This window comes from Alosa sapidissima, chromosome 1 (genome assembly GCF_018492685.1).
Source record: "Alosa sapidissima isolate fAloSap1 chromosome 1, fAloSap1.pri, whole genome shotgun sequence".
Classification (NCBI taxonomy): Eukaryota; Metazoa; Chordata; class Actinopteri; order Clupeiformes; family Clupeidae; genus Alosa; species Alosa sapidissima.
In genome coordinates this window covers 24,130,476-24,158,171 of record NC_055957.1, presented here as the reverse complement: position 1 = coordinate 24,158,171, position 27,696 = coordinate 24,130,476, and the positions used below count along the sequence as shown (strand labels likewise).

At 44.0% G+C, this 27,696-nt stretch overlaps 1 protein-coding gene across 10 annotated transcripts in view; it reads right to left on the bottom strand.

Moving 5' to 3' along the window:
* lef1 (lymphoid enhancer-binding factor 1) overlaps window positions 1–3,292 on the bottom strand; it is a 38,249-nt gene extending 34,957 nt beyond the window's left edge. For 4 of the 10 annotated variants that reach the window (XM_042105439.1, XM_042105444.1, XM_042105448.1 and 1 more), the window contains exons 1-2: window positions 2,128–3,292; window positions 542–608 (exon numbers count right to left, since the gene is read on the bottom strand). In XM_042105439.1, the coding sequence (XP_041961373.1) occupies window positions 542–608; window positions 2,128–2,334 (274 nt within the window). In that variant the 5' untranslated portion in view covers window positions 2,335–3,292. The remainder of the gene's footprint in view (window positions 1–541; window positions 609–2,127) is intronic. The other 6 variants (XR_006034279.1, XR_006034280.1, XM_042105464.1 and 3 more) reach the window with 2 other exon arrangements.
* Between the last annotated feature and the right edge of the window lie 24,404 nt (window positions 3,293–27,696).

Below are 27,696 nucleotides of genomic sequence, written 5' to 3'. Positions count from 1 at the left end.
CGGTGTCAGAGGGTTGCAGGGTGTGTGTGTGTGTGGGGAGGGTGGTCAGAGTAAGATCAAGTGAACACCACAGCAACATGTTGTCAGTGACGATAGTGGCTGAGCTTACGTGTGAGGGGGGCATGTTGTGACGGGGACGGGGCTGAGTCCGCTGGCTGACCCTGATGGCACATGTCCTGACCTCTACAGTTAGATAGCTAAAGCAAGGAAAAGCCTTGGCATGAAAATACTAACTAAGGAAGCAATGGTTAATGGGTAGGCAATGATATGCTATTGCGCTTTACCATTTTATGATCTGATCTGATCTTTTCTATATATTAAATCCAGTTTTGAAACAAAAATGGAATACATGATTTAAACACATTTTAAATGCTTCCGTGGCTTCAATATAATGACCTACTGCAACAATAACTCAATGTGAAATACCAATCCAGAATGTTGAATGTTTGAAAGGCTTTCACAATTATTTGGCATTTTCTACAATGAAACAAAATACATAAATCAAGGCTAATTAAAATATGGCATAGGCACAGTCACTTACCATCATCTGAAAGATCTCTGTGCTTTTCATGGTATGAGTCTTGGGGTATCTGGGACTGTCTACCTGTCTGTGAAGAAGTAATAGGAGAGTTAAAGGCTAAGACCATTGTTAACCATTATGGAACTAAATATTGTTTTTAGACAAATAATGAAATTACAGGATTGAGTGAGAGACTAAGAAAGAGGGTAGAATGAGCATTATGGCATCCAAATGACTACTATATATTATTATCACATCTAAATTGCTGAGATTAATTTAATGTGCAGGCTATATATTCTTTCAGAAATTTGGTCATAAACGAATAGCTCGTAACCTGCTGAGTTTGTTGCTGGGTTCATTGCTAATAACATTTCTAACAGTACAACGGTAAACAATACTTTGCAGAATACGGTGGTTCTGAAAGCCACCAAATCTAAAGACATACCCACAGACCTCCTCCTCCTTCTCCCTTAAAACAGAATTGGTTAAAAAAGACCTAGAGTTCAGCTCCCTTAGGGTGCCTTGCAGCAGAGTCAGGCAACTTCACTGGATTCCCAATTAACATCCAGCCCTTCATTTCATTTTCCTTTGTGTCAGTATGTGCAGGAGATGTGGAAGAGGACCATGTTTCATTAACACTGCTTAATGGCAAATTAGGGTGGGTCCCTGCTTTCCATCTAAAGCAACACTAACAAAAACAAAGTCACAAAAGAGCTGGTGCACTATATAAAATGCAATGGCAATAACATATTTCAGATGAACATATTCTGTTCCAGTGCAAGAAATTTGATGCTGCAAAATAATGATTAAAGTACACTTAAGACAGTACAATTTTCTTTCAATGGAAGCTGAATGGGTTTCCCTACTCATTGCATTTTCGTTTGAACATTATAAACATATATCCAGGTGGATCAAAGACACTTTTGGAACTTGTCAATAATGTGCCAAAAGCAAAAAATGCATATCTAGAATGTTATATGACCAAATAATAATTTCAAGTTGTAAAACATATCTTAAAACGACAACAAGCTTATCTGCAAAAAAGAAAAACGTCTTTTGTTTGGCAGGCCTAAATTAAAGATATCCCATTACGTTTCATAAAAATGTCTTTTGGAATGAACCAGATCATTTTATTTTTCTAAATTAACATTAGTGTTTCGCTCATACTGCAAAACTAGAGCTAAACGCAACAACGATTTCCCATTCAATAAATCACAAATTCCTCTATAGTTGGCAATTGATGTGGTTCTGAGTTTATCCATCGAAGGTTATACAGAGTGATTTACTGTATAGGCCTAGTATATATATATATATATATAAAAAAGGCTAACCTTTTGCACGCTGATAATACTACCACAACTAATAATAATAATAATAATAATAATAATAATAATAATAATAATAATAATAATAAATAGGCTAATAAAATAACAATAACAATAATAATAAATTATGTTTAAAGAAATTATGCATTTAGTCTTGCCTTGCTGTTTATTACTCAATTATTCATTTTAAAAAATGAAGACGCACCTGTGTCGCCAGAGCCATACATTTCACACATAAAAAACACCGATTGTTTTATTGCAAGAAAAGAGTAGCCTACTCACATCATGACTGTTGCTGTTTGGGCTTATCTCCGTCTCATTGACTAAAGAGGACTTGATTTCTGCCAAGTCCCCTTCTTCTTCCGAGTGGTTAATCTCTGCGAATATCTGTTCTTTCTGTGGGTCTCCTTCGTCTTTGAAGGGAATCATTTCGTCGGTGGCGCAGAGCTCCGGGTCCCCGCCGCCTCCTCCACCGGCTAACTGTGGCATTTTGATTTATTCAAGCACCCACACAGTTCGAATGGGGTTCAAAATCCCGAAACTTAAAGTTGAGAGATTCCAGAAAGAGGTTATACAATCTATGCTTTAAGCCTAGCGTGATTACAAGGCGTGCAAACACGCTGGCTGTGTTTTGGCTAAAGCAACAGGAGTGCGGCTGGCTTGCTATGATGTTTGAATTGTAGGCTATGTGGATTCTTCAAATTATTAGGAGTCCAAAATAAGAAAATTAAAAAAGTTATCGCTACAAGCGGATATTTTGTGTGCGCTCCGAGTGTGACACACTCCTGTTTGGCTCTTTAAAAATGGCAAAAGTTAGACTTCAGACGTGCCTTATAAATAAGCGGAAGAAAACAAACTGAATTGCTCCCTTGACGGTCCCGTGGTAAAATTAAACAAAAATCGCATGAAATGATGTCTCGTGTAGTTCCCCGTTCTCAGCCTCGGAGCCAGTAGCTGTCCTCTTGTAAAAAATGAAAAAGAGATAAAAGTAACTAAGATAAGAAAAACAAGAAAAGAAAGTCGAAAATCGTGGATTCGCTACAAAGGTAACAAACTCACGCGCGTGCTCTGTGTTTTAAATATAACTCGCCGAGTGTTCATTTCTTCTTCTAGATTCGGAATACATATCTGAACGTGTTCATTTAACAGTAATAAAGCTATAAAATGGTTAAGTTATCGTGAGTAAAGCGCTGTGGACCCGAGTTCCAAACTGGAGCGCCGCTCCACGAGTAATGTAGCGGCTGTAGATGTGTTTGTAAAGTAGCTAGCTCTCCTCCCCCTCCTCTCTCCGTTCTCTTCCTTGCAGTGACTGCGAGCGTAAAGATGAAAGAGAAGCCGCCGCTGTGATTGACACCACACCGATTGACACTCCTGAGAGAGAGGGAAAGAGAGGGAGAGAGAGATTTATACAGCTCACAAATGGGTAGACAGGAAGAGAGGCGGGGATGCAGTGTCGAAGCTGACACCAATCTACAGACTCACTCTACTGATGAAAATAGAAGGTGGAAGTTTTCAGAGCTCCGCTACAACTTTGTATAGCCTACGAGGTGTTGAGATAGAGCGTCTGAATTAGGTGTTCAGTGTGAGTAGTGCGTTGAGATCGCTTGTTTTGATCAGTAGCCTAGCACGTGATCAATTAATTTGTCTGAAACACAGATTGTTTTTTTTATGAAGGGGCTAGCTTGATAAAACTTAGTAATACTTTCAATGCCATCTTAAGAAAAGGCCTATAGCATAACGTTGAATAAAACTTCAAGCTATCCCTTCAAAAGTCGCGTTCGCTTTAATTGGGACCTCCAAGTTACCCGGATTGTTTAGCAATTGTAGCGGCTTGTGTTATAAAAGAAGGTAGTTTATGGTTAGTTTAGGACACCTTACCTTAGTTAGGAGATGGTGAGAGACGTGTTGGAGACATGATGTTTTCTCTATCCAATCTGAATTGTTATTGTTGGATAAAATCGAATATATATTTTTAAGACAGTAGGCCTATTCTAAAATATTTCCAGCTTGAGGGTAACTATCGAATCTGTATTGTAGAAATGTAGGCCCACACTATTTTTATGCTTAGCCTACATTGCAAATATTTGGACTAAACATCGTTCTGATGGATAGGTTATGTAGCCTACATTGGCCTCCCATCGCATTGTCTTTTGTCTGAAATAAAACATGACTGATTTGCACAATTGCTCGACAATTGTAGGACATGAAAACTAAACACGCAGACGGGGTCACAACATTCAGCAAGGATATTCATTTGCACGTAGGCTACACAAATATAGGCTTACTGATATTCAGCACGTGAAATATTTTACACGGTGTTGTCAACTGTTACATCACTGCAAAAGGTGCTCAAATTAGGCTACTTTGACGCCAAAGCCACCAGACAGCGACCACCATGAAGATTGTGAATGACCCAGATGTTTTAAATTGCCAAGTTAAACAGCAATCTATGAAATAAATCTCTCATTTATAATGCCTTTCTAAAAGTAAAGTTAGTTGTAATTGAAACACTGTAACGATTAGGCTAAACAATAGACCTAGGTTGAAAAGTAAATAAATATGGGTCTCCCTCAAGACAAAAATGTATGGTGAAAACAAAAAGGGAGAAAAACATGAGGGAGTGTGTTTCTGCGGCTTGCTGTGGAGAGATTGCGTGAGAATAACTTTGGAGTAGGAGGCAGATCTTTATAAAGCACGGAGGTGGGGTTAGCGGGAGGAGCCGCGGCTGCCTTTGATCTTCGAGCGGCTGGTTCTTTCATCCCCGGTTTCCCCCCTCGCTCTCCTTCGCCTTTGTATGACTAAATTTGGTATGAGGATGGAGACGGGCCAACATTTCCACGTGTGCGTTCATCCCAGCTGAGAGGGAAAGCAAGGGTTCTCTTCCGGGTAAGGAGACAGCGAAAAAGATCAAAGGCTTTAGATTTGGATCCGAATGTGGATTCAAAAGAGCCGAGACTGGCCGCATTCCAGAGTGTAGCGGAAAGCCACACACACACAAGGCCTACTCATGCTTCACATTCGTCACAAATTAGACAAAATATAGGCCTACTTTTGGTCATTAATGAATATGGTGTTATTCGAATAAATTATGTCACCATAAAAAAGACATGCTAAATATAGCCCATGTATTTAACCTTTATTGTGTTTTGTCATCCAAAATTCTATAGCAAATACAGTTTTCTCCGGGTTTTTTTTATCGTCAAAAGTTTATAAAACGGAAGCGTTTCAAATGTTAATTTAGCAGTAGCGTTCAAGTGTTCACTTAGCACTAATTTCATGACTGAGGACAAAAGTCTTTAGTTTATTTTAATAGACTACACATGTGTGAGCAGAGTAGGCTATAGGCTATGTTATTTGTTGTTGGTTTTTATTCAACCCGAAGACTTCAACTGAATAACATTTATCTAATGGAAATTACAATAGGCATTCCAGAATTAAAGTTAAAAAACAGAAATGGCTGTAGAAATCCATCCATTCTTTAGACACTATTCATTTATTCACAGCACTTTAGCACCACCTTAATATGCAATAGACTATTTTATGTTTAAACCAACAAACAAAACAAAATGTTGTGAACCTTTGAGGGGTAAGGCTTCGTTGGCACCAGCCATGCTTGTTAATCTCACTATACTGTCAAAGCTAAATGGGAAATAAGAGGAAACTTTAAAATGTGAAAAAGTATATTTTAAGAAAAAGAACATTTGCATTTCTGTTCTAATGAGTTCACAGTGGTGACCCCTCTGGATCTCACATGAAAAGGAAGCTTTCCTGCTGTGCTATGACCTGAATTTAGTTGTCTCTCACGCTCAGCTTCTGCATTTTGCATGTTATATAACCTTGAACGAGCAGAAATATATCTATACATGGCATAATTTATCATGGTATGTTTGAACTGCTAATCTGAGAATGGTAGATGAAATTCAATCTGGTGAGAGGAATTTCTTTTGCCCCTTCAAGAGTAACACACTGTTATTGATAATTGCAAACCATAATGAAGCAGTAGCATTTATGTCATTAAGGTGACTGAATTCTAATCAGTAAAGGTTTTTTATATGTAAATACACCATTGATTTTGTTGTTTGGGGGAGACAGAGGGAGAGAGAGAGAGATAGAGAGAGAGACTCAAGTGCATTCACCTTTTAACCAAAGGTGAGGAAATGCAGGACTAAATATAGTCACGTCTTTTACCACATGCACACGTCTGTGTATATGTGTGTGTCCTCTACTTTGGATTGGCATAGGCCACAGCTCAGATTCCACCTGCTGCTGTCCTGACAACTCCTGAGATCTGAAATTATAGCTCTGACGCTCGCAGCCACAGCCGAATAAACGACAGGAAACAAACATCAAATTAAGATGAAAAGAGCATGCAATTAAATCTTTGAAAAAAGGATGCCATTCATCAAACCTCAGAAAAAGAGAGTGAGATTCAGACTAAGGGGGAGGTCCAAGATGAGTGATCATTTTCTCTGCCCTTTGATTGGAGGGAGACAGGTGATGTTAGAGGAAAGTGTCTTGGGGGGATGGTTTAGTGCGTAACACCACTTGCTTGCCTGCCCTGTGATCTGGTGATTTACTGCAGCCCCGGCAGAAAGGCGAGACATGCTGTTATTAAATTAAAATGATCTTCCCTCTGCCAGGGGAGCGGGCCAGTGGGGGAATTTGACAGGTCAGCCAGGTAGAGGAGTTTTTTGAAGCATGATTTGTGAACAAAGCTTGTCTCAGCATCTACGGCTTGACACACACACACACACACACACACACACACACACACACACACACACACACACACATTTTCGAATTTTGTTAATGCACATTTAGACTCATAGGTAACAAACACTCACCCTACACTCAAATTAACATTATCAATACCTCTCCAGTTTTAACTCCCTATAAAATATATTTGTCAAATCATTATAGCTCCTTGCTATAATGAGTATTCCCTGCATTACAGATGAAACAACTTGCAATCTATACAAGTGATTGTTTTCCATTGTTGTGCACAGGATATCCAAAACAAGCCAATGTTTCTCTGTTGTCACAGCTCAAGATTAATAGCTAGTTCAACATTGGCCTGACCCAGACCTTTGGAGGACCTGTTTACATACAAACTCTCACATGTCCAAAGAGTTATCTTTGGGGCTGAAATGTTCTCTAGCTATATGGGTTTAAAGCCAGCCTAACTTCTAAGAATGACTTCACAGCAATTCTCATTGTCACATGTAGAGTTTAGATAATACCATAATACCATAATGCAAAGAAGCTATCTGATTAGATGAAAAAAGTGTATTTTCCCATCTTTTTGTCATATTAGCTGATCTATTTAACTTATATAGATTGCTGAACAATATGTCAAATAAGCACTTCCTGCTATTCTTCACCAGTAAAAAAAGAATACTTTAGAGTTAATTTAACATTAATTTCTAATTTAAATTAATGTAATTCAAAGGTTGTTTTTATGAATTCAGCTTTTTTTTATGAGGCTTGCACACATGCCATCTTTACCTAAGACTGCATGTAACCATAACATTGTGCACACATTCCTGCACAGCTATGAATGCGGTCGCTATATGGCCAGCACTTTTGAATTAGCCCAGGTGTGTGAGTGTGCCCTTGTAGCTGGTGCACAGAGGAAGTGTGACGAGAAAGTTGTGCATTGGCCTGGTCTTCTTTCATCCTGTCGTGTTATTGGAGGAGGCATTGAGCCTGTGTCAGGGCCTGCTGTGGCCGGGGTCAGAGGTGTCGGCTGCCCCGCTGTGGGGTCAGGAGGCCCCGTCCAGCCTGTAATCAAGCGCACAGCTCACAGCCACCCCTCCACACACCACCCCCCCACCGCCAGCCTTCCCCCACCTCTCCACCAGCGCACCATCCCCACACATCAAACGAGCTCCGTCCCCTGTGCCATCAGCCCCTGTGTCCGATCACATCAATGCAGAGTGGTAAACAGTAAACAGGCGGCTGTTTGTGGGAGTGTGAGGCCAGTTGTGCACACATACATTTATGTGTGTGAGTCTGTGTAAATGAAGTGAGTGTGTACGTGTATTGGAGGGAGAGCGGGAATTGTGTGTGTGTGTGGTTTCTATTTGGGTGCCTTATACCACCCCCACATAGTTTAAAGTATAACTAGCAGTCTGGGCATTGGAAATGCTCAGAGCCAGCCGAGTGTGAAGCCGATGCATGCTGATTGATTTCGCTTCCTCTTCGAGTGGAAACTCCAGAATTCCCAGGTGCTATTACTGCACAGAGCTTTTCCACACTCACTCTCAAGCCAATTTGACAGATTGGCCTTCAGTGAAAAGATGGATTAAGGAGCATCGAATGGCATTTTGTTTGTGTGTTCAGAGAGACAAAGAGTTCCTTTTCCCTTCTTTCTCATCTTTACCTCCCCTCATTCCCAGCCTGTCCCTACCAGAACCTGACTCATACCTACCGGGAAATATTGGCCACGCTTTACAGATGCAGGCAGCCTTAGTCACTTATGGTTACTGTCTGACTGGAGGCAAACTAGTGTGATTAATGGGATGTACTATTTTAAGCACTTTACTGGATTTAAATTAAAATGTAATTCCACATTGTAAATTGAAGTATGAGTTGTCTGATCAGTTTTGTTCACTGTTTTTTTTAGTTAAGGACGCATGAAATATGAGAATGACTATTTTAAAAAATATGTCACAAACCAGCCTGCAGTTCAGATTTTGTGTATGATCTTCAAGACATTAGCAGTGACTGAACTCCTGAACTGGAGAGGAGTTCTAAAAATCTAATGGAGGTAGTACCTGCCCTTTTTCTGATATATTCTATCTCATACTTTCACATCAAACTCTGTGGTGTGCAATGTTTGGTGAGAAAAGATATTGCATCCAATACCCCCATACTACAATCGTGGATGATTTTGATACATTGTGTAAAAGCATCTTGTGCTATGATTTATATGATTTATATTATGTTATATTTGTGGCATGAATATTTATGGTATGAACATTTGGAAGTGTCCACAACATTTGTTTTTGAGAAACTCTTGCAAAATATTAGATGCAGGTGTTTTCTGAGAAAATGCTCACAATATAACTCAGAGGGTCGGTTGTTAGAATTCTGATTAGATCTTATTTTTTAGATGTGTCAATCAATACAAATGTCTCTCTCACTTGGTGCCTAGCGCTCCCTGCTGCTTGTGTGGATACCCTGTTATGGGGCGGTGGAATTGACCCTGTTATGGGGCGGTGGAATTGACCCTGTTATGGGGCGGTGGAATTGTGTGGATACCCTGTTATGAGGCGGTGGAATTGTGTGGATACCCTGTTATGGGGAGGTGGAATTGTGTGGATACCCTGTTATGGGGTGGTGGAATTCTCACCATACATTTGTCATCTCTCATAGTGGCATGCTGAATGCAACAGTGCTGTGTTTACATTTAAGACCCTTATTTCTAGCCTGGCGTGGCCAGACTTAATTTTGTGGGTTGGATAAATCCGGGCTGGTTTCCAGGCAAACTTATTTCACTTCTGTAGATACACAATCCCTAACCCTAATTGTATCCAATTTGTTGAGTCTTCAAACATCCAGAGCCATGAGCCATAACAGCTACTGACTGAAACAACTTTCTACTACAGCCACATTGGTTAACTTTTTTTATTTACCATGTTATTTGGGTGTATCAGTTACAGAAAGACAAGACGTAGATGTTTACCTTCAAGTTCTGATTACATCGAAACATTCACTTTCTTAAGTGAAAGAAGAGACTCAAATCAATAGCCTGTTTGCTTTCATGTGGTCATGAGTGATGTGGTGTGATGCCTCAGCAAACCTTTTGTACCTGCTCAGGTACAGTATTCTTTGTGTGTATGTGCGTATGCTTTGCCTGTGCAGAAAAAAGTGTCATGCATTATTATTTCACATATTTGAAGCATTATATGCGCATACATTCTACATTACTATAGCATGTTGGAATTATGTAGGTAAAAGTAGACATTGAATTATGCTTAAAAACTCTCTCTCTCTCTCTCTGTGTGTGTGTGTGTGTTCGTTATCTATCTTACACATTTACATGTGCCTTTTGGGCATGGTCCATTCACTGACTGTGAATGTCCATGTACATATACAGACACTACCTGATACATATACAGACACTACTATGCTCCTCCTTTTACCTGCACAGACTACACCCACATCAGGCCCCTCCCCAGCAAGCCCACACACCCCTCCCCCTTGCTGGCCCCGGTCCAACCATCTGCCTGCTGAATCCCAGTTCTGTGTGCCCTGGAGGAATACTGATTTCAGCACTGACTTTAACCAAATCACACAAAACAGGCGCAGAATCTGTGCAGGGTTTTGTAAATATTTGCTTGCGCTCCCTCTATGATCTTCCCTCCCAGAGCACCCAGATCCGTGGGTAAACAAGGAGCATGCCGGCGCGAGCTGGAAGGATCCCATGGCCTGTGTTTACACTGTTTACGCCGGTGTGTGTGATCGTCTGACGTCCTTCCTCCTTCCCATGGGCCCCTTCTTCTTTATCTCCTCTTCATCGCATGGCCTTCCTCTCGCAAGCGACCTTCTCCAGAACACTTCGTCTCCTCACTTTGATTTTGCCTGAACATCGTAAACAGGCCTCTCCCAATGGGGGATATCATTTTTCCAAGTAACACTGTGTTTAGCGATCGCCACAACTTTGATTCTGTGTGTCTGCAAAGGAGGATGCATTCCGTGGGATCATGGGGTAGGCACACACACCGAGCCAGACATTGATGATTTAGGACAAGTTCAGGACAGGTCCTCCAGAGATGGGACATATCAGACAACCCCCAACTTTCACCCCTCACACACACAGACACACACACAGACACATGGGAAAGACAAAAAAGGAAATTTAAATATCATGGATACTTCCTGTCTATGTGGACCAGCGATGGGCTCCGTCGGAGACATTAAAAACATTCCCATCTTTTTATTGACCTCCTGGGTCTCATCCACGAACCGCTCGAGGTTTTCATCCTGGCTAGTCAGAAGCCTCAGACAGGTTACGACTGCTTCCTTGGCCACTGGTAAAACAATAGAGGCGGAAAAGTCCAGTTCCTCCTCTTCCCTATAAAGGGAGCAAGCGTCCCGGTGCAGTTGCAGCAGCAGCAGCAGCAGCCTCCCTGAAATGGCTTCAGAACTGAATGTATCTTCTCTATTAACAAGGCCTAATCAAAAGGACCAGCGGTGGCAGCTCAGTATACTCCAGCCTGCTGTTAAAGAGTCGCAAGGGTTCAAACAGTGGGGGAGGAGGAGGAGGAGGAGGAGGTGGTGGAGGGGGAGGTGGAGGGGGGAGTAGGGATGTGGCAGAGAGATGTCACCGAGGAGAAGATATTTATTGAGTCTGATTTTGCATTTGGCTGGGTTTCGGCTATGATGAGAAGTCCCGCCGGATTGGAAGCCTCCAAGGAGAAGGGAATCATTTCTGTCCAGAGATGAAAGGGAGGCTTGAGCGATGTTCACACGCTGTGTGCCGCACATTCAGCCTTTATGGACCGAGGCTGAGACTTGAAGGCATGTGTTTACCATGAACACGAAAGCACAGCATCACATAGTGTACCTGTTATCAAGACGGGCCATTTTAAAGACAACTTTCACCAGATCTGATGAAACATTAGCGAGCAAATGAAGCACTTCTATGTAGCACAAGTGAGTTCGCCCAGTACAATCAATACAGCCCCATTTCATCGGACTCATTAAAGGTTCTCTTTATTGCTGGGTTCTTTGTGAATCTTTGAGAGAGACTTCATTAGAGACGCCTGCGTGGCCCTGAGGTTATGAAGCCGCGATGGAGCCGGCGGTCCAGGGAGGAGTGCCTCCCCAGCGGCACGTTGCCATGCAGCAGCGGAGTGGGCTTCGAACCGCACCACGCTGTGTGCCTGATGAGCAAAGCCTTCCAGTGGGGAGCCTCCTCGCATCCACACCCCACTCCAGAACCCACTCACTCCGGATCAGCCTCTCCCCACTGGAGGGATCGGGCTGGGAGATTTGGAATGGGATTTGATTGGAGGTGACGGATGGATAAAATGAAACTGTAGCTGGTCAGCGTGCGCATGGGACTGTGTCCTCTCGAGACTCTGCGCACTGAAGGCCAAGTTCAGGACTGCTTTATTAATTTATTTCAACATTATTCTATTTATTTTCCACTTGAAGAGCTTGAAGAACAACTCTGTATGGCAAAAGGAGGACAAACGTGATGATGGGAGGACTTTGTGGTTTTTATTCTTTTAAATTAGTTTGAGATCAAATGTTATGATTTCAGAGACAAAGCGGGTGTTTTCAAAGACTCAAGTATAGAGACAAAAGCAAGAATTCTTTAGAAAAAAATAATTAAAAGTGTTTAATGTATAATTAAAATGCTAAATAAATAATATAATGCCCATCTACGTACTTGTGCATAATAAACTAGTGATAACTTTTAATGATGGAAGCAGTATAAAACTTTGCAATAATCAGCACAGTGTTCTAGCAGAACTACAGTAGTAGTCAACTTTTAGACTAGTTAACTAGTAGCTTCTAGAACTAATCATCAACTTTTTTTTAAATGCATTTTTTAACAATAGCAGATGGTAACCCAGTTATGATGTAAACAAAATGGAAGTCAATGTTGTTTACATTACATTTCACAACCTGTCAATAGGAACGCCAAAGACCAATTTGACATCTTGCCCTTTACTTCCATTGGACATTCAGATGTATAAGAAGAAAGCAGTTCTACATATACTGTATATATGTATACATATGTATATAGTTATATATATATATAACTGTTTCTTCTTATCTTATCTTCGTATCTTAATCTTTATCTGTCTTCTGTTGAAATTGTCATGTATAATTTCTTGCAGAAATGCACATGCTAACCTGAACTTTCATGTATGCACCCATTTGCCCCCACCAACACACACACACACACACACACACACACACACACACACACACACACACACACACACACACACACACACACACACGAAATCCTCCAATAATTCTTTCCTTACTTAAAAAATTGTGCATAATGTCTGGCAGAAGGGACTGTGTGTTGCTCTCTCTCCCCCCAACAGCAGCGAGCTCTTTTGTGTGTGGTTAATGATGTCCCTTTTGTGCGTGCGGGGTGGGCAAGGGGCTGAAGATGTGGCTGCGCTGTGTCAGAGCGAGTGGCGCAGGGTCTTAGCGTGACTGGCAGCTGCGGTAATCCTGCCTTTGTGCCCCGCGAGAGGCCCACTGAGCGCTCCCCGCCGCTCCAGACGAGCCAGATGGGACGGAGCACCACATCTAAACCCACACAAAGGGCCCAGCGCGGGCTGAGCCGGGCCGGAGTTTGGGCTTGTTTGGGCTCCGGGCAGCTCTGGTTCCCAAGCATTTCATTTTTGTGGTCGATCTAAAGCGTGCCAGATAGCACTATGATTGGTGGCAGCTTCGGCACACACACACACACACACACACACACACACATATACTGTGGACACTATTACACACATTGAGTCATGCAAGCCCTTTCACCCATAGGCACACTAAATCAGATAAACACACATACACACAGTCTCTATTTACCATAGAGACCACAGCGTGATGCTTTCTCATTGCTCATTGTGGTTTAGACTGAGGTTTGCCTCATCTAGTTCCCTTGACTTCATCATAGAAAGCTTTCCTCAATGCCTCTCATGTCATTCTGTGCCCTTGGTAGGGCATGCGTATGCGTCAGTGATGACACCACTAAGAGTCCAGAAACACCGTGTCTCAGAAATGTTTGGTGCCAGTGGATTTCAAAATAAATTTTTGTCACCAAGTCGTCATTTAAATGAAGCAAGGAATTTCTGTGGCAGGGTATACAACTAATCTACATATTTGATGTTGTATCTGAGTAATTACGATGTCTTAAACCATAATATTATCTCAAGAAACGGAGAGGAGACTGGCAGCTCTTTGATTCTCAGTGTATGAGCGCCTCACTCTAAACTTCAAATGAAGCAGACAAAGCAAAGGGATTTCACAGCGAAACAAACTCCATTGATCTTCTGCTTTCTTCTCGATTTTTATTAAACTACTGGCTTAACACTAAAAAGATTTCTACTGCCTTCAAAACACCCATTAATTACAGCTACAGAAATGGCTCCTCTCTGCTACAACTTGGCGATAAATGGCGCTCATCACAGCAGCAAATCCTTATAGCCAGTCTGAACATCCCTTCCCCAAACACTTGGTAAAATCAGCCATTCACATAACAAGCCGACAGTCATCACATCTGTGGATAACACAACTGCATATTAAATTTACTTCTAACTAAGATCAGTAAAGTGTGATGTGAATATTAATGGCCAATAATCTTTTATGTGGAGCTCATTAAGTGAGCATTTATATAGTGGGAAAACTCACTATCGAATCCCTGTGTTTAAATGTCACTTCATTTAGCTGATGCCACAGGCAACCTGAGAGAGCTCTATAATACTGTTACTGACTGCTGGGCTGGGAGACGCAGGAGGACCGAGCTGCCTCACTTCATGGGATTGGATAATAGTGGCTCAGGTAGGAATACATTATCAAGGGCCCAAATTGGTTGAAGAGAGTAGAGGAAGAAGGAAAAATAAATGAATCTGAAGCTGTTTTGCTTGAGCGTCCAAATCCTCAAATGAACTTGGGCGGAGGTGTGTGTGTGTTTGGTGGGAGTAACACTGGGGTTCAGCAGAGTGCTAACTCAGTTTGTGTGTGTGTGTGTCTGTCAGTGTGCAGACCATATCCACTGAAAAGACAGTGAGCCTTTGGGTCTCCTGATTTAAGTGGGGATTAGGGATGTGAAAGAGCACTGTACCCCCCCTACCCAATTGGAGATGGGTAATTGCCTGACTCCCTGAGTTGGGAGTCTTTCATGCCTGGCCTCGCTTTGGGCATAATTTACTACTGCATATACACCTTCACAATGTCTTTTAATGTGAAACACAGATGAAAGCATGAAAGCATCAACCAGTGCTGATTTCTGAATGATTGAAACAGATATAACATGTTGTGTAGTGAAATCGGTCATCTTAAAAGGTCTCGCATGCAAATGTCATCATGTTGTGGCAAAGAACTGGGCAAGATCAGAGGAGCGCACAGTAATTGCAACCACCAAACTTTTCGAGAGAGCCAGAGAAAGTTCCAGAAGGCCATGTGAGCCTTTCTGTCTATGATGTGAGTGATGAGCTCGTCTTTCAAGGACTCCCAAAGGACGGAGCACTTCAAGAGCTTTTCAGAACCCTTCCAGCAGACTCTGTCCCGGCCTCAGAGATCTCTGGCGGAGCGAGAATGGGAGAAAGTGAGAGCGCCCGCGCGTCTGAGAGGCTGAAAGAGAACAAATACTCCTACCAAGAAACTCTAAATGAAAGAAAAGGGCAACAGAAACTCAGGGGGGTTAAAGAAGCATCAGATCAGATGAGATAAGAACACAGTCGGCTGCCGGACTTTTTTCTCCCTCCCTCCCTCCCTCCTCTTTTTGGGCTCACTGAAATCAGGCACCTCTTTTCAATCTTGATTGAATGTAAGACTAAAAGAGGACCAGAGGAGGCGAGAGCAGCGTGAGTGTGCCCAGTAGCTTTTAGTCAGCACTCTAATGAGTTCCTGAGGGAAAGGAGCCTGTCAATCATGCCGCACTCCTGTTTTTTTTTTTTTTTTCCTCTTCTCCCGCCAACACTATCATGTCGTCCTGTACTGTAGAACCAAGGGGCATGAAATAATTAGAGATCACCAAGTTACCACTACTTTATTTTTTTTTTACGTGAAATGCAGAGAGGGGAGCCAGCCAAGCTCATTTACATTGGGGAGGGGTGGGGGGTGCGGCTGCGGCTGCTTTTGGGGGTTTGGGGGTTTGGGGGTTTGGGGGGGGCATTTCGGGAGAGTGCTTTACATTTTGTTTTCTTTTTCCTCCTGACACCCACTTTTGCAGAGATTGTAGCAGGAACCCAAGTCTGTGCTCCTTGTAAATGCTCTCCTCTCCTGTTCTTCTCTTCTTCTTCTCTTTCCTTTCATTTCATCTCTCCCTTCTCCGGCGCTCGCTGTTTGTGCTTTGTTGTGAAGGAGCAGAGTGCAGGCGAGTCAGGCGAAAGTGGGTGTAGATAGCGAGCTATGCAGAGTGACACATGATGAAAGCTAATGCTGCTGCTTTGGGAGCAGTCAGAGAGCATCCTCTTCTCAGGAGAGAGAGGGGGAGAGTGAGAGAGAGAGAGGGGGAGAGTGAGAGAGAGAGAGAGAGAGAGAGAGAGAGAGAGAGAGATGGAGGATGAGAGAAGGAGAGAGATGCAGGCTCTTGCATCAGGCCTATTGTTAGTCAGATATACAGCAGAGTGAGTTCAATATGGAGAGGATTGGAAAGGGGGGGGGGCATGATGTTACATATTTGTTGATTAAATATTTATGAGCCATCATGAAGAGAGAAAGATGGTGAGTGAGAATGCCTGAGACTCGACAATACTGAGCATCTGACCAATTAGCATTAGCGTTCCACACTCCCTTCATTTGAGCGCCGTGTTTAGAGGCGTGGGCAAACGCAGACAAACAAAACAGAGGGACGAGGGGACGGAGGGAGGGTGAGCCAATGCACAACAAGCCAGCCCCAAAACAAAACAAGATGCGGAGATTTAGCCAAACATCTGCATGTGAATGGGACCCGGCTCAATATGGCAAGCGGACACTGGCAAGCAGCTCCTGTAATTGGTGGCGAACAATGACGGCCGTCGAGTGAGGTGGAGACCAGGGAGAAATGGAGAAGATGGGAACCACCAGACAACAGACCTTCTGCTGGGTGATGTGAATTGAGTACCAGAAATGAGTCTGGTCTGTCAGTAAATCAGAGAAGAGGGGCTAGCGCATGTGAGAGATGCTGGTTACTTGGTCCTGCATCATTGAGTCACCATTGCTAAAGGGGAAGAAACAGCATTGGCTGTAACAGAGCACTGAAAGTAATGCTGTGTTTCACATTGCATAAACAGTGCCCTCTAGGTACAAACAACCAGCTCAAAGACTTGGGAGTCTGCATAATTTCACAATTGTATGACTTACATAATGCGCGCACGCACACGCACACACACACACACACACACACACACACACACACACATATATATATATATTTCACACATACACACACAATCCAAAAAGGCTAAAAAGGTTAATTGCTTTTCTTATTAAGTGCAGCCCTTGTTATTGTGATAATGTTTATATATGTGTAACCTGGCTTCCAGTGGGACAGTTATCCATAACCTAGAGGTTAATCATCACACTGTCTCCCCTCAGCCAGCTCACTTCTATTTTCCTAGCAGCACACTACTGCTAATCACAGCAGCACTGCCTGCACCAGCACGGAGATGGAGCGAGGGAGGGTTTTTTCATGTCCACTCATAGGGAGGGGTGTGTGTGTGTGTGTGTGTGTGTGTGTGTGTGTGTGTGTGTGTGTGTGTGTGTGTGAGTGAGTGAGTGACTGGGGGGATTGGTGGGGGGTGATGACCCCCGCTAGCCTGGCGTGCATTGGCGGGCGATCAAACACAGAGCAGAGTAGATGGAGAGGGTGGGGGGCAATCGGGCGTCCATGGGAGAGGGGCCAGCTCTGATCTCGCCTCCCCGAGTGTGCTGAGGGAGAGAGGAGGCAGGCGGAGGGAGAGGGCTGGGCTGGGGTGGGGTGAGGATGATGGGGGTATGTTATCTCCCCAGCATCACTGAGAGGGCGGAACTGAGCCATTAAAACACCGCAGGGCATCACCGAGGGCTCGCAGGGCTGGTCAAGGTGCGGCCGCTCTAGCTGGTCATTATCTGACCATCTCTCTCTTGCTGGCTATCTGCGTGTGGTTTGCGTGTGGATGTGCCTCTGCCCCAAGCCCTGGTCCCACCCTGGGGCAGCTGGCTTCCGCCTAATCAGCAGGGTATCACTAGTCCCATCTGATGCACTCCGATCTGATCTCACTGTAGACACACGCTTCTCCTACTGTAAAGCTCTCCTTGGCTCTCGCTGCTCTTTCTCTGAACCTCACTGCTCCTTGACTTTTTCTCTCTCTCTTGTTCTCTTTTCTATTTCTTTTGACCTCTTTTCTCACTGAGGGACCAAAGTCTGTGGTACTTTGTTTCAACTTAGTCCATTTCTCTTTCTTTTGTTATTGCAATCAACTCTCCTCTCCAGTTGATCATTTTCTGCTACTGAAAAGTACTAAAAAGAATAGAAACAGCGATACGTAACCACACACATGTGAAGCTGCTTTGCTTCACTTGTCATTAAAAAAAAAAGACTTGTGAGGTGGCATGAAAGGTAATGATAGGAGTCAAACAGCTTTCCCTTCCAAAACACTTACACTGCCATGTCTCCTTTTTCATCATCATACCTTTCCCCCTCTTTATTCTTCTTTTTCATCATCATACCTTTCCCCCTCTTTATTCCTCTTTTTCATCTGCTCTCATCCTTTCCCCCTTTCCCAGCTCATTCTCCCAATCCTGTCAGGGGGCTGTCGAGGCCCAGGGTAGCGCGGTACGGTCCTTTGATGGAGGCCGGATTAGTGCTGCACATCCACTGGGCTGGAGCAGGGACACCGCTGCCCACCGAGAAGCCCACTAATGAGAGGCGTCACTGTCCTCGAGGACCACGTCTCCTCACTGTGTGGAGGGAGCCATGGATGATGGCATATCTAGCAAGTCAACCCACGTTTATTAGTTACTGAAGCCAAAGAAATGCTTTTGATACCTACATGCAAATATTACATTGATGCACAGTGTGTGTGTGTGTGTGTGCGTGTGTGTGTGTGTGTGTGTGTGTGTGTGTGTGTGTGTGTGTGTGCGTTTGTGTTCACAGTCCTCATCCTATCTCCATGGAGTTGGTGAAAGTCTGCTATTATAGTAACCAATTAAAACTGGGAACATATGATTACTCTGAACATGCCCTATCCTTAAGCCCCAGTAAAACACACACACACACACACACACACTCACACACACACTCACACACTCACACACACACACAAGTAACCACTGCCCTTAAGTGAAAGCGGTACCCAGCAGTTTGAATGAAAAGCTGCAGCCATTATTAAATGTAATAAAGCATTAGCTGCACGCCCTCGGTGAAAGCATCAGACCTCACACGCGCGGACCTCTCCTTCCCTTGCCTCGCCTCCAAGTCTCGTCTGGTCTCGTCTCCAGGTTTGGGATGCGCATCAGAGGATCTGGTGTCGTTCCAGGGCACCTCTCCACCTCTGGGACATTACGCATGCCCTGAGGGGGACACTGGAGCAGCAGTCTCCGCCGCTACATTGACAGACGGTGAGGTAGCTCCTGGACCACGGCCCAGGGTGTAGAACAGGGTGGGAGGGTGGGTGTATGGGGGACCTGAGGGCTTACCTGAGATAGGGTGCCAGCACAGGACAGCTGGAGCTGGGTGTCTGAGTGTATGTCTATGTGTGTGTGTACGTGTGTGTGTGTGTGTATGTGTGCATGAGTGTCAGTGTGTGTGTGTGTGTGTGTGTGCATGTGAGTGTGTGTGTGTGTGTGTGCATGTGAGTGTGTGTGTGTGTGTGTGTGTGTGTGTGCGCGCATGTGTGTCAGTGTGCATGTGTGTGTGTGTGTGTATGTATGTGTGCATGTGTGTGTGTTTGCATGTGTTTGTTTTAGGGGGCGATAGAGGGTGGGGGTTGTTACTGTTCTGAGCCCCCTCTAAGTCCCTGGGGGGTGCGAGGCTTTGGAAGGCACCCCCGCCAAGATGGGAGCCAGTGGGTCCACGCTCCAGAGCACCTCATTAGGGCCCTGAAGCTGGAGCCACATTAAAGAGAACGGGGCCTGCCTTTCAACATGTGCTGGCGGGCCGTCTGCTCTAACACCCACAGAGCACTGGAGTCTGATGATGTGAATGACAGAGAGAGGGAGAGGGGGAGAAAGAGAGGGAGAGAGGGAGAGAGAGAGAAAGGGAAAGATACACGTAAGCCTTGGTGTCAGGGTGTTTGACAAGCAGGGTTATGGAGTTGGGAAAGCCCCCTGTCCTGTATTAAAGGCTCTGGCTCCACTGCTGAGCGAGGCGCGCCACCACAGGTACAGGTTGGGAAGCATCTCGGCACACCGCGCTGCCTGGCTTGCTTTGACCTGAAGTGGAGCAAAGTCAACACATTGCAGTTGTTGGCGATAATCCTGCAGGCCTCATCCAAAACTCATATCAACCATGAAATAGTCCCCCAAGTGTAAATGGGGCCTTTCCAATGGAATTCCCAAAAGGCAGTAAATCCAAGGAAGATCCAACACAATCTCCTCAGCACTGATGTCTCTCCGAGAGGAGAGGAGAGAAGGACCGAGATACAGAAAAAGAGGGAAAGAGAGAGAGAGACATAGAGACTGACAGAGCTAATCCACTAAAGTCTCCAACCTCTCCAGATACTTATAGGATAAGTGGAATGAGCCAGGCTCTCCCTCTGAAGTTGGGTGAGGGAGGTCCTCAGCGGTCTGACCCAGCATTGTTGGTGCTGTCACACTGATGGAGCTCCTCTGTTAGCACTCAGTTCACCTCTGAGCCCTCTTCAGAGTGCCAGATTAACTTGTCCCATAACAAATGCAATAGAAGGATAAGTTCTGTTTGTTTTGGTTCACCATGCGCCAGTGATGCTTACAGTGATGTCTACCCTTCCCTGGTCTTAAGTGTCATTGGGTGCATTCATATGCACTCTCTGGGGGAGAAGTCGCCAAAGACTCAAACTGCATGCACAGAATTGAAATCCATCCAGCAGCTCTTCCCTGTGAAGCCATTGCTCAGATCAATATTGGGGAGGAATGCAAACAGAAACATGCGGAGTGCTGCGACTGTTGTTGCTCCAAGCGAGAGGGGGGACATATTTCATCTGATCGGGACAGTTTAATTGATCCATGCTTTTTGAGGCCAGCTCAGCGCCGGCTCCGCCACAAGGAGCCTCTGGGGATGTTTTGACGCACTCGCACTCCACGAGACGGTATCACACAGGCTGCTAATCTGAAGATTACAGCACCATAACGAGCTGCACTCTCCTAAAAGTTTTTAATTGGGGGGAGAAGAAAGAGGTCCGCACCATCATCTTGAGCGAACTTGGCAAGACCGAGTCTCCCTCAAGTGTTTACAAGGGATCCAGCAAAGTTTAGGAACTCCGAGTTTTGTACATTCACTTAAAACTCCACAAGGAGGGAAAAGTTTGTTTGTGTATGCTGTGTATGTTAACATTGCCACTTAAAAATGATGTACTAAAAAGTAAGAAAAATTAAATAAGAAAAAGAATGCCTGAAAATATACATTAAAATACATATTTTAAAACACATACATATTATATATTTAAAAACATTATATTGTGTCTACATTGTATCTATATTGTATCTACATGGCAAATATTTTCCATCTTTAAATGGGACACTTCACCTTAGCACATCACCATATGTAAAATGCTGCCCTCATTATGTGGGTCTATTGTTCTGTCATGAACAGAAATACACCAATCTTATATGGCATGAGCTTTCTTTGGTCTAATTTAGGATGTCTGTTTTTAAACCTGAAAGCATCTTCTTGTTAGTCTGTTGGCCCTGTCACTGGCTGTCTTAAAAGTGATGGCAGCAAGACTAAAACATTCTGAGCCATCAGAACACTATGGGGTTTGATCACACTCTGAGTGCAGCGCTGTTAGAGTCTATTGAGGTAGAGGAAGTTGTAAACACCTGGTTTTCAAAGAAACCAAAAAAAAAAGTCGAAATCCTAAGAGCTGTGCTCAAAGGTTTTTGTTTTTTCGTGATTCACTGTCAGGTATGACACGCGCAGTTATTTTCTCTCTCTCCACTGATTTCATTTATATTTTTATCCCTGTGTCTAAAATGAAATTTTCATTGTTCTTTTAAAACATGTCAGTGTTGCCCTTTGAAGCCAGAAGCCTCAGTTGCGTGCTGGTGACACTGCTGGATGTGCAGCGAGATCAAACTCCTTCACCAGAGCCCAAGACGGAGAGAACAAGAGAATAAACGTGTGTCAGGCAGTTTACCTGCTCTCAAAGCTTTTTTTGTTTCCCCTGTGACCGTAAACTATGTTTGTAATACCATTTGGGATGGCAATGATCCATATATTATAAATAGATTATGAATATATTTGGCACTTATGCCAAATATATATAGTTTCTTTATATAGTTTCTTTATTTTTGTGTACAGGGCACTAAGGTTTTTGTTGAAGTGTATATCCTTCTGCTTCAAAGCTACAGCAACCAAGATGATTGCATAGAAAGGAAATGGTTTGAAAAATGATTCAAATTCAAAAATGATTCAAGCTTCCTTTATCTAGCTTTCTTTCTTTATTTAAAACCAAAATAAGATGATTGCAGTTACTACCAATTAATGAACTGTCTACTAGAATTGTATACCAATATTGGAAACAATTATAGGACAATAACAAGATGGTGGCAATATATGTATATTATCGTGACGTGTGCATGTGTGTGTGTGTGTGTGTGTGTGTCTGTCTGTCTGTGTGTGTGTGTCTGTATGTGTGTGTGTGTGTGCGTGTGCATGTGTGTGTCTGTCTGTCTGTCTGTCTGTCTGTGCGTGTGTGTGTGTGTGTGTGTGTGTGTGTGTGTGTGCGTGTGCGTGACATGTGCATACACAGACCTACATGTGTGTTCTACAGGCCATGGAGGACGCCAGTGCAGCCAGAAGGTGCGGAATTCCCCTCCTGGAGATCACACACTCCAATTAACTCTTACTGCCTTCACCTGTGATCAGAGAGAGAGACGGGGGAGCGGGGGAGGGAGAGGGGAGGGGGAGTGGGGTGGGGAACAGGCCAAGAGGAGGAGGAAGGTTTGAAGTGCTGTAAATGGAAGCACTGACATCCCCGTGTACAACTGGGATGATTGATATGGTGGCTGACTGAGTTCAACCTTTTTGACTGGAAGCAACCCAATTCAAATCATTCTGGACCCCTCACTGAAATTGGATGTAAAGCCTACATAGACAAAATAACAGAGCTAATGCACACCCTAATACTTTTGTGTAAACAGTGAAAAGCCAGGTAAATTAAGATGGCTAATAAGCATAGAGCTCGTAATGCACCAAATAAGTTAAAATTGATCTGCCTACTCTGTTGTAATTGAGTAATTTCCTTTACAAGGCCATGATACTACTTGAAACCCCTTGGCAGCTCCTTTCGCGACAGAGTGCGGTGCACTAGTGCAGGCAGGCCTTTTGTGCACCACGAGGCACTGATGTGCTTTCTGTTGCCATGCCAACCGACTTTCATCTTTCATCTTTCTTACCAGCTCATCCTACGCTTCAGATGAATTAGGTTTGTTACAAATTCTTTTGAAGTGTGGAGGCGACCCCCCATCCCAACCCCACTTCAGCGAAAACAAAACAAAAACACCGGAGCGGCTCCACATTGTAAGCCAATAATCTCGCTCCTTTCCCCTCCTTGGCCAGCCACTGGCATTATGGGCAGGAAATCTCCACTTCATTTCAATGTGGAATATTCTTCAGTGGCTCCATGGTCTCCATTCTCTCCTGGAGGTGCGCACGCTCTAGTGCGCCACACAATTCAATTCCATTATGGAGTCCCGGCTTTTACCAGGTGCACTGTGGGATGGTAATGATGTGCAATTACACTAATTCTGGGGCCAAAGGGGTCTGGGTGTGTGTGTGTGTGTGTGTGTGTGTGTGTGTGTGTGTGTGTGTATGTGTGGGGGTGGAGTTCCTCCAGAACAAAGGTCTTAACCTGAGGAGATCTTCCAGGCTCTTGCTCCCTCAGACGCTCCTGGAGATGCGGAGAGGCTTGTCTGTTGTGTCGCTCAGAGAGCGAGGGCACTGCTGAGGAAGAGCCGGGTGCAGGCATGGACAGCACTCTGCCTTTGAAGACTGCAAACCAAACAACCGCTAAAAACATTTCTTCCAAACCAATTTCATTTTCATGTTGGGTGCACTTCTAAAAATGCTTAGTACAAAGCAGAAAAATAAATCACAAACAACTTTTTCAAAATGTTCTTGCAAACATCTCCTTCCTCAGTGTGCCTCTTGCTAGCAGGGTTGTGGATAGAGAAACGTACCGACTGCTGCACATTTCTTAAACCTACAGTGTTCACAGCACTGTTATCCAGCCTTAAAATGACAAAGGCTGAAGAATGCCCCCTATTCTTCGTCTTGTGCACCTACTCGGGCTGCTTCTCTCCCTTTCCAGTCTACCAATCACATGAAAGTTTCTCCAGCAGCTCCCCTCTCTGCCAGTCCCACAGCGAGACATCTATCGCCGGTGACATCAAGGTGTCTCTCAGCCAAGCATGGCCCTCTGAAGTTCAATCAACTACAGAGAGAGAGAGAGAGTAAAGAAATCAACAACACTGCAGAATAAAATGCTATCGAGGGTTTCCATTCTGACTGAAGTGTCAAGGTCCTGGTGGGCTGAGGATGTGGCGACAGCACTGGAGATGGTGAAGGTGGTGGTTGGGAGGAGGTGGAGGAGTGGGAGTCTGACTTTGACTTTGAAGGGAGGAAACAATGGGGGAGAATGCTGAGAGAAAACCTGGGGAATAAAAGTAGGCTTTCAGCCCATCTGAAGCACTGCACTCATAAAAATGGGAGGGAGAGTGAAAGTGAGAAAGAGGGGTGAAAAAATAATCCTACTCAAACTAGATAGAGGCCTGGACCGGTTATGAAATAAGCGAGTTGCTGTCTTCCGTGCAATAAAACACACAAAGTATTTCTACCTGTGAAATATTTACTTATTTTCATTCAATAAAGTTAACACTAGTTTTTCTCAAGGGTTTGTACTGCGTTCAGTACTGTATGTTGTGTGTGTGTGTTGTGTGAACTTAAAAACTGTGTCACTAGGACCTCCACACTAAATACATGCCCCTAATTAAAGTGTTCAGTCTCTCATTATACTTCAATTAGCATTTAAAAGAATAGCAACATATGGGTGCCAGGGTCAGCATTAAACAATAAAGTACACTGCCTGCCCACCCCCAACCCAACACAACGCATACATCAGATGTCAGGTACATATGCAGCAAAAACAGCAGTTTTTCAGATTGAGTAACACTGACTGCTGTGTAGATATATGATTGACAGCTTTGGGGGAGATATGTGGAGCTCAGGTCAAGTCATTGGTGTTTATTGATTTATAATTCATACTGTACATCACAAGATTCAATGAATAATGTACTACATTGATGGCTTGGCTAAATACAGTATATACCCTGCAGTAGAATGTTTATATTGATAATATTGATGGCATGGGAGTCATGATGTGTGCCTTAAAATGGAATTAAGCTTTATTGCTCACTTGAACAATTTTCTTGATATTAAATTGCAGTATTTCAGGCCTCCTCGTGTATAAATGACATTTAGATTGATATATTTGGGTTAAGCCCTCATGTGCTTTGCAGTTCTGAGGGGTCGGATTGGGTGACATTTGTACACAGGGAGTCTGCAAATAAGAAGTCCATGAAAAGCCATTATGCTACATGGCAAGACTGTACAGCACATTTGGTTAATTGCTGATTGGTCATGGTCCTGTAATATTTGCCTGTAATCTTGGAGTCCACACTGGAGCATGAAAAGAAATGAGAGTAGAGAGCAAAGATAAGATTAAACTAACTGAGCTTCTATAATGAGGATGCCACATCTCTCTCTCCCTCTCTCTCTCCTTCTCTCTCTCTCTCTCTCTCTCTCTCCCTCTTTCTCCCTCTCTCTCTCTCTCTCTCTCTCTCTCTCTCTCCCTCTCTCTCTCTCTCCCTCTTTCTCCCTCTCTCTCTCTCTCTCTCTCTCTCCCTCTTTCTCCCTCTCTCTCTCTCTCTCTCTCTCTCTCTCTCCCTCTTTCTCCCTCTTTCTCTCCCTCTCCCTCTCTCTCTCTCTCTCTTTCTCTCTCTCTCTCTCTCTCTCTCTCTCTCTCTCTCGCTCTCTCTCTGTGTGTGTGTGTGGTGTGTGTGTGTGTGTAAGTTCTGTGAGCTCACTCTTTACGCTTATGTGTTCTACACATGTAATTCTATGGACATACTATACACTCATGCTCATACCACAGTGTATGATGTGATATACATCTCGTGTTGTATCTATACTGCATGTGCTGCTGTAAATAAATATCTCACATTTATTACAAACTTACTATATCCTGTTGTTTCTTTGTTTATGGGGTACACGGCATAATCCTGTTTAAATCAATTCAACAACACTGCTGTGGAACAATAAGGAACTGTTTATCCCCAGTCAACAACAACAACAAAATATGCTGAACATGATGTAGAATAAAGGGCCAAATCAAAGGTGGAGAGTTGCTGTACTATCAACATCTCCCTCCTTTCTACATAAGCAAACTGATTTGTTCACTTCAAAGACACTGATAGGGGTTTTAATTAAGAGCAATGCAGCACTCTGGAACAGATAAGCACCCCCCCCCCCCCACCCTCTCTTTTTGTCTCTCCCTCTCACTCTCTCACACACACACACACACACACACACACACACACACACACACACACACACACACATCACACACAGTAACACACACCATCATTAGAACATCTCACTCATACAACATAAAGGTAAATGCACCCACAGAGCCACACACAGACACACCACTCACACACATACACCAAAATACATTGCTGTGTGTGGTGTCCATAGACTGGTCAATAATGACATTTTCCACACACACCTATGAGATCATTAAAACATCATAGTCTTGCACTCCACATACATGTAGGATGTGCTCCCTGCAAAGTATTTAAACACACACACACACACACACACACACACACACACACACACACTGAGGGAGAGAGAGAGAGAGAGAGAGAGAGAGAGAGAGTGAGAGAAAAAAAGAGAGAGAGAGAGAGACAAGGTTGTGGCTTTAACCTTGATGGTGGACAAACATCAAAGCAATGCATTTTTTTTTGGGGTGGGTAACTTGATTTATTAAAATGCAAATTGAAACTTTGATGTGAAGCAGAGTAGACTGCCACGTGAATACACCCAATCAAAATTACTTTACAGCAAGCAAATATATATACAGAAGCACACTCAACAAGAATGCAACTGTACTTTACTGCTACAGAACACTGACCTCCCTAGTCCACCTCTCACCTGACCTCACTGACCGAACGGGGTTTTTGCATTGCTTGTGTGACGAACTGTTATGGCCGAGAGGTGCCCGGTTGCGGAGGGCTGTGGTGTGTGCCGGTGTTCAGTCCCAGAGGTGTGTCTCCCTCCCTGGCTGCGAGCGTGTGGAGTCGACTGACCAGACCGCACGCACAGGGCCCCTCTGCCACAGCCATCAATGAGAGGCAGGGAAGAGCAGCCGCTCCCTGAGGGGAGAAGCTGGATGTCAGAGAGATTAATTGTAGGCCTGGGCGGTACGGCACAGTGGGAGAAACACACACACACACACACACAAACATGCATGCATAGTCCTACAGCCTATAGCTAAACCATAACACACATACATGGACACACTGCTTGGAGGCACACACCCACTGGTGGGAGTGCGGAGTGGAGCCCATCCATCAGCACGCCGGGTCCCAGATGAGCATCTCCAGCCCCAAGAGGAGCCGCTCCTTTGTCTGCAGGTAGCCTGGGCCTGGCACACTGCCCACTGCTCGCCTCTTTCATGTGGGCAAGGGGAATTATCTCCCTTTCTCTGTGTGTGTCTGTCTCTGTGTGTGTGTGTGTGTGTGTGTGTGTGTGTGTCTGATTCATTCAGAGGTAGCTTCCATATCAGTTTTCTGGAACAGGGCCAGCCACCTGTGTCCTCTCTCTCTCTCTCTCTCTCTCTCTCTCCCACTGACTCATTCATTCACTCATTCTCAAACTGTGTGTGTCTGTGCGTTTTCTGGGTGTGTGTATTGTATTGTTATGTTTGTGTGTGT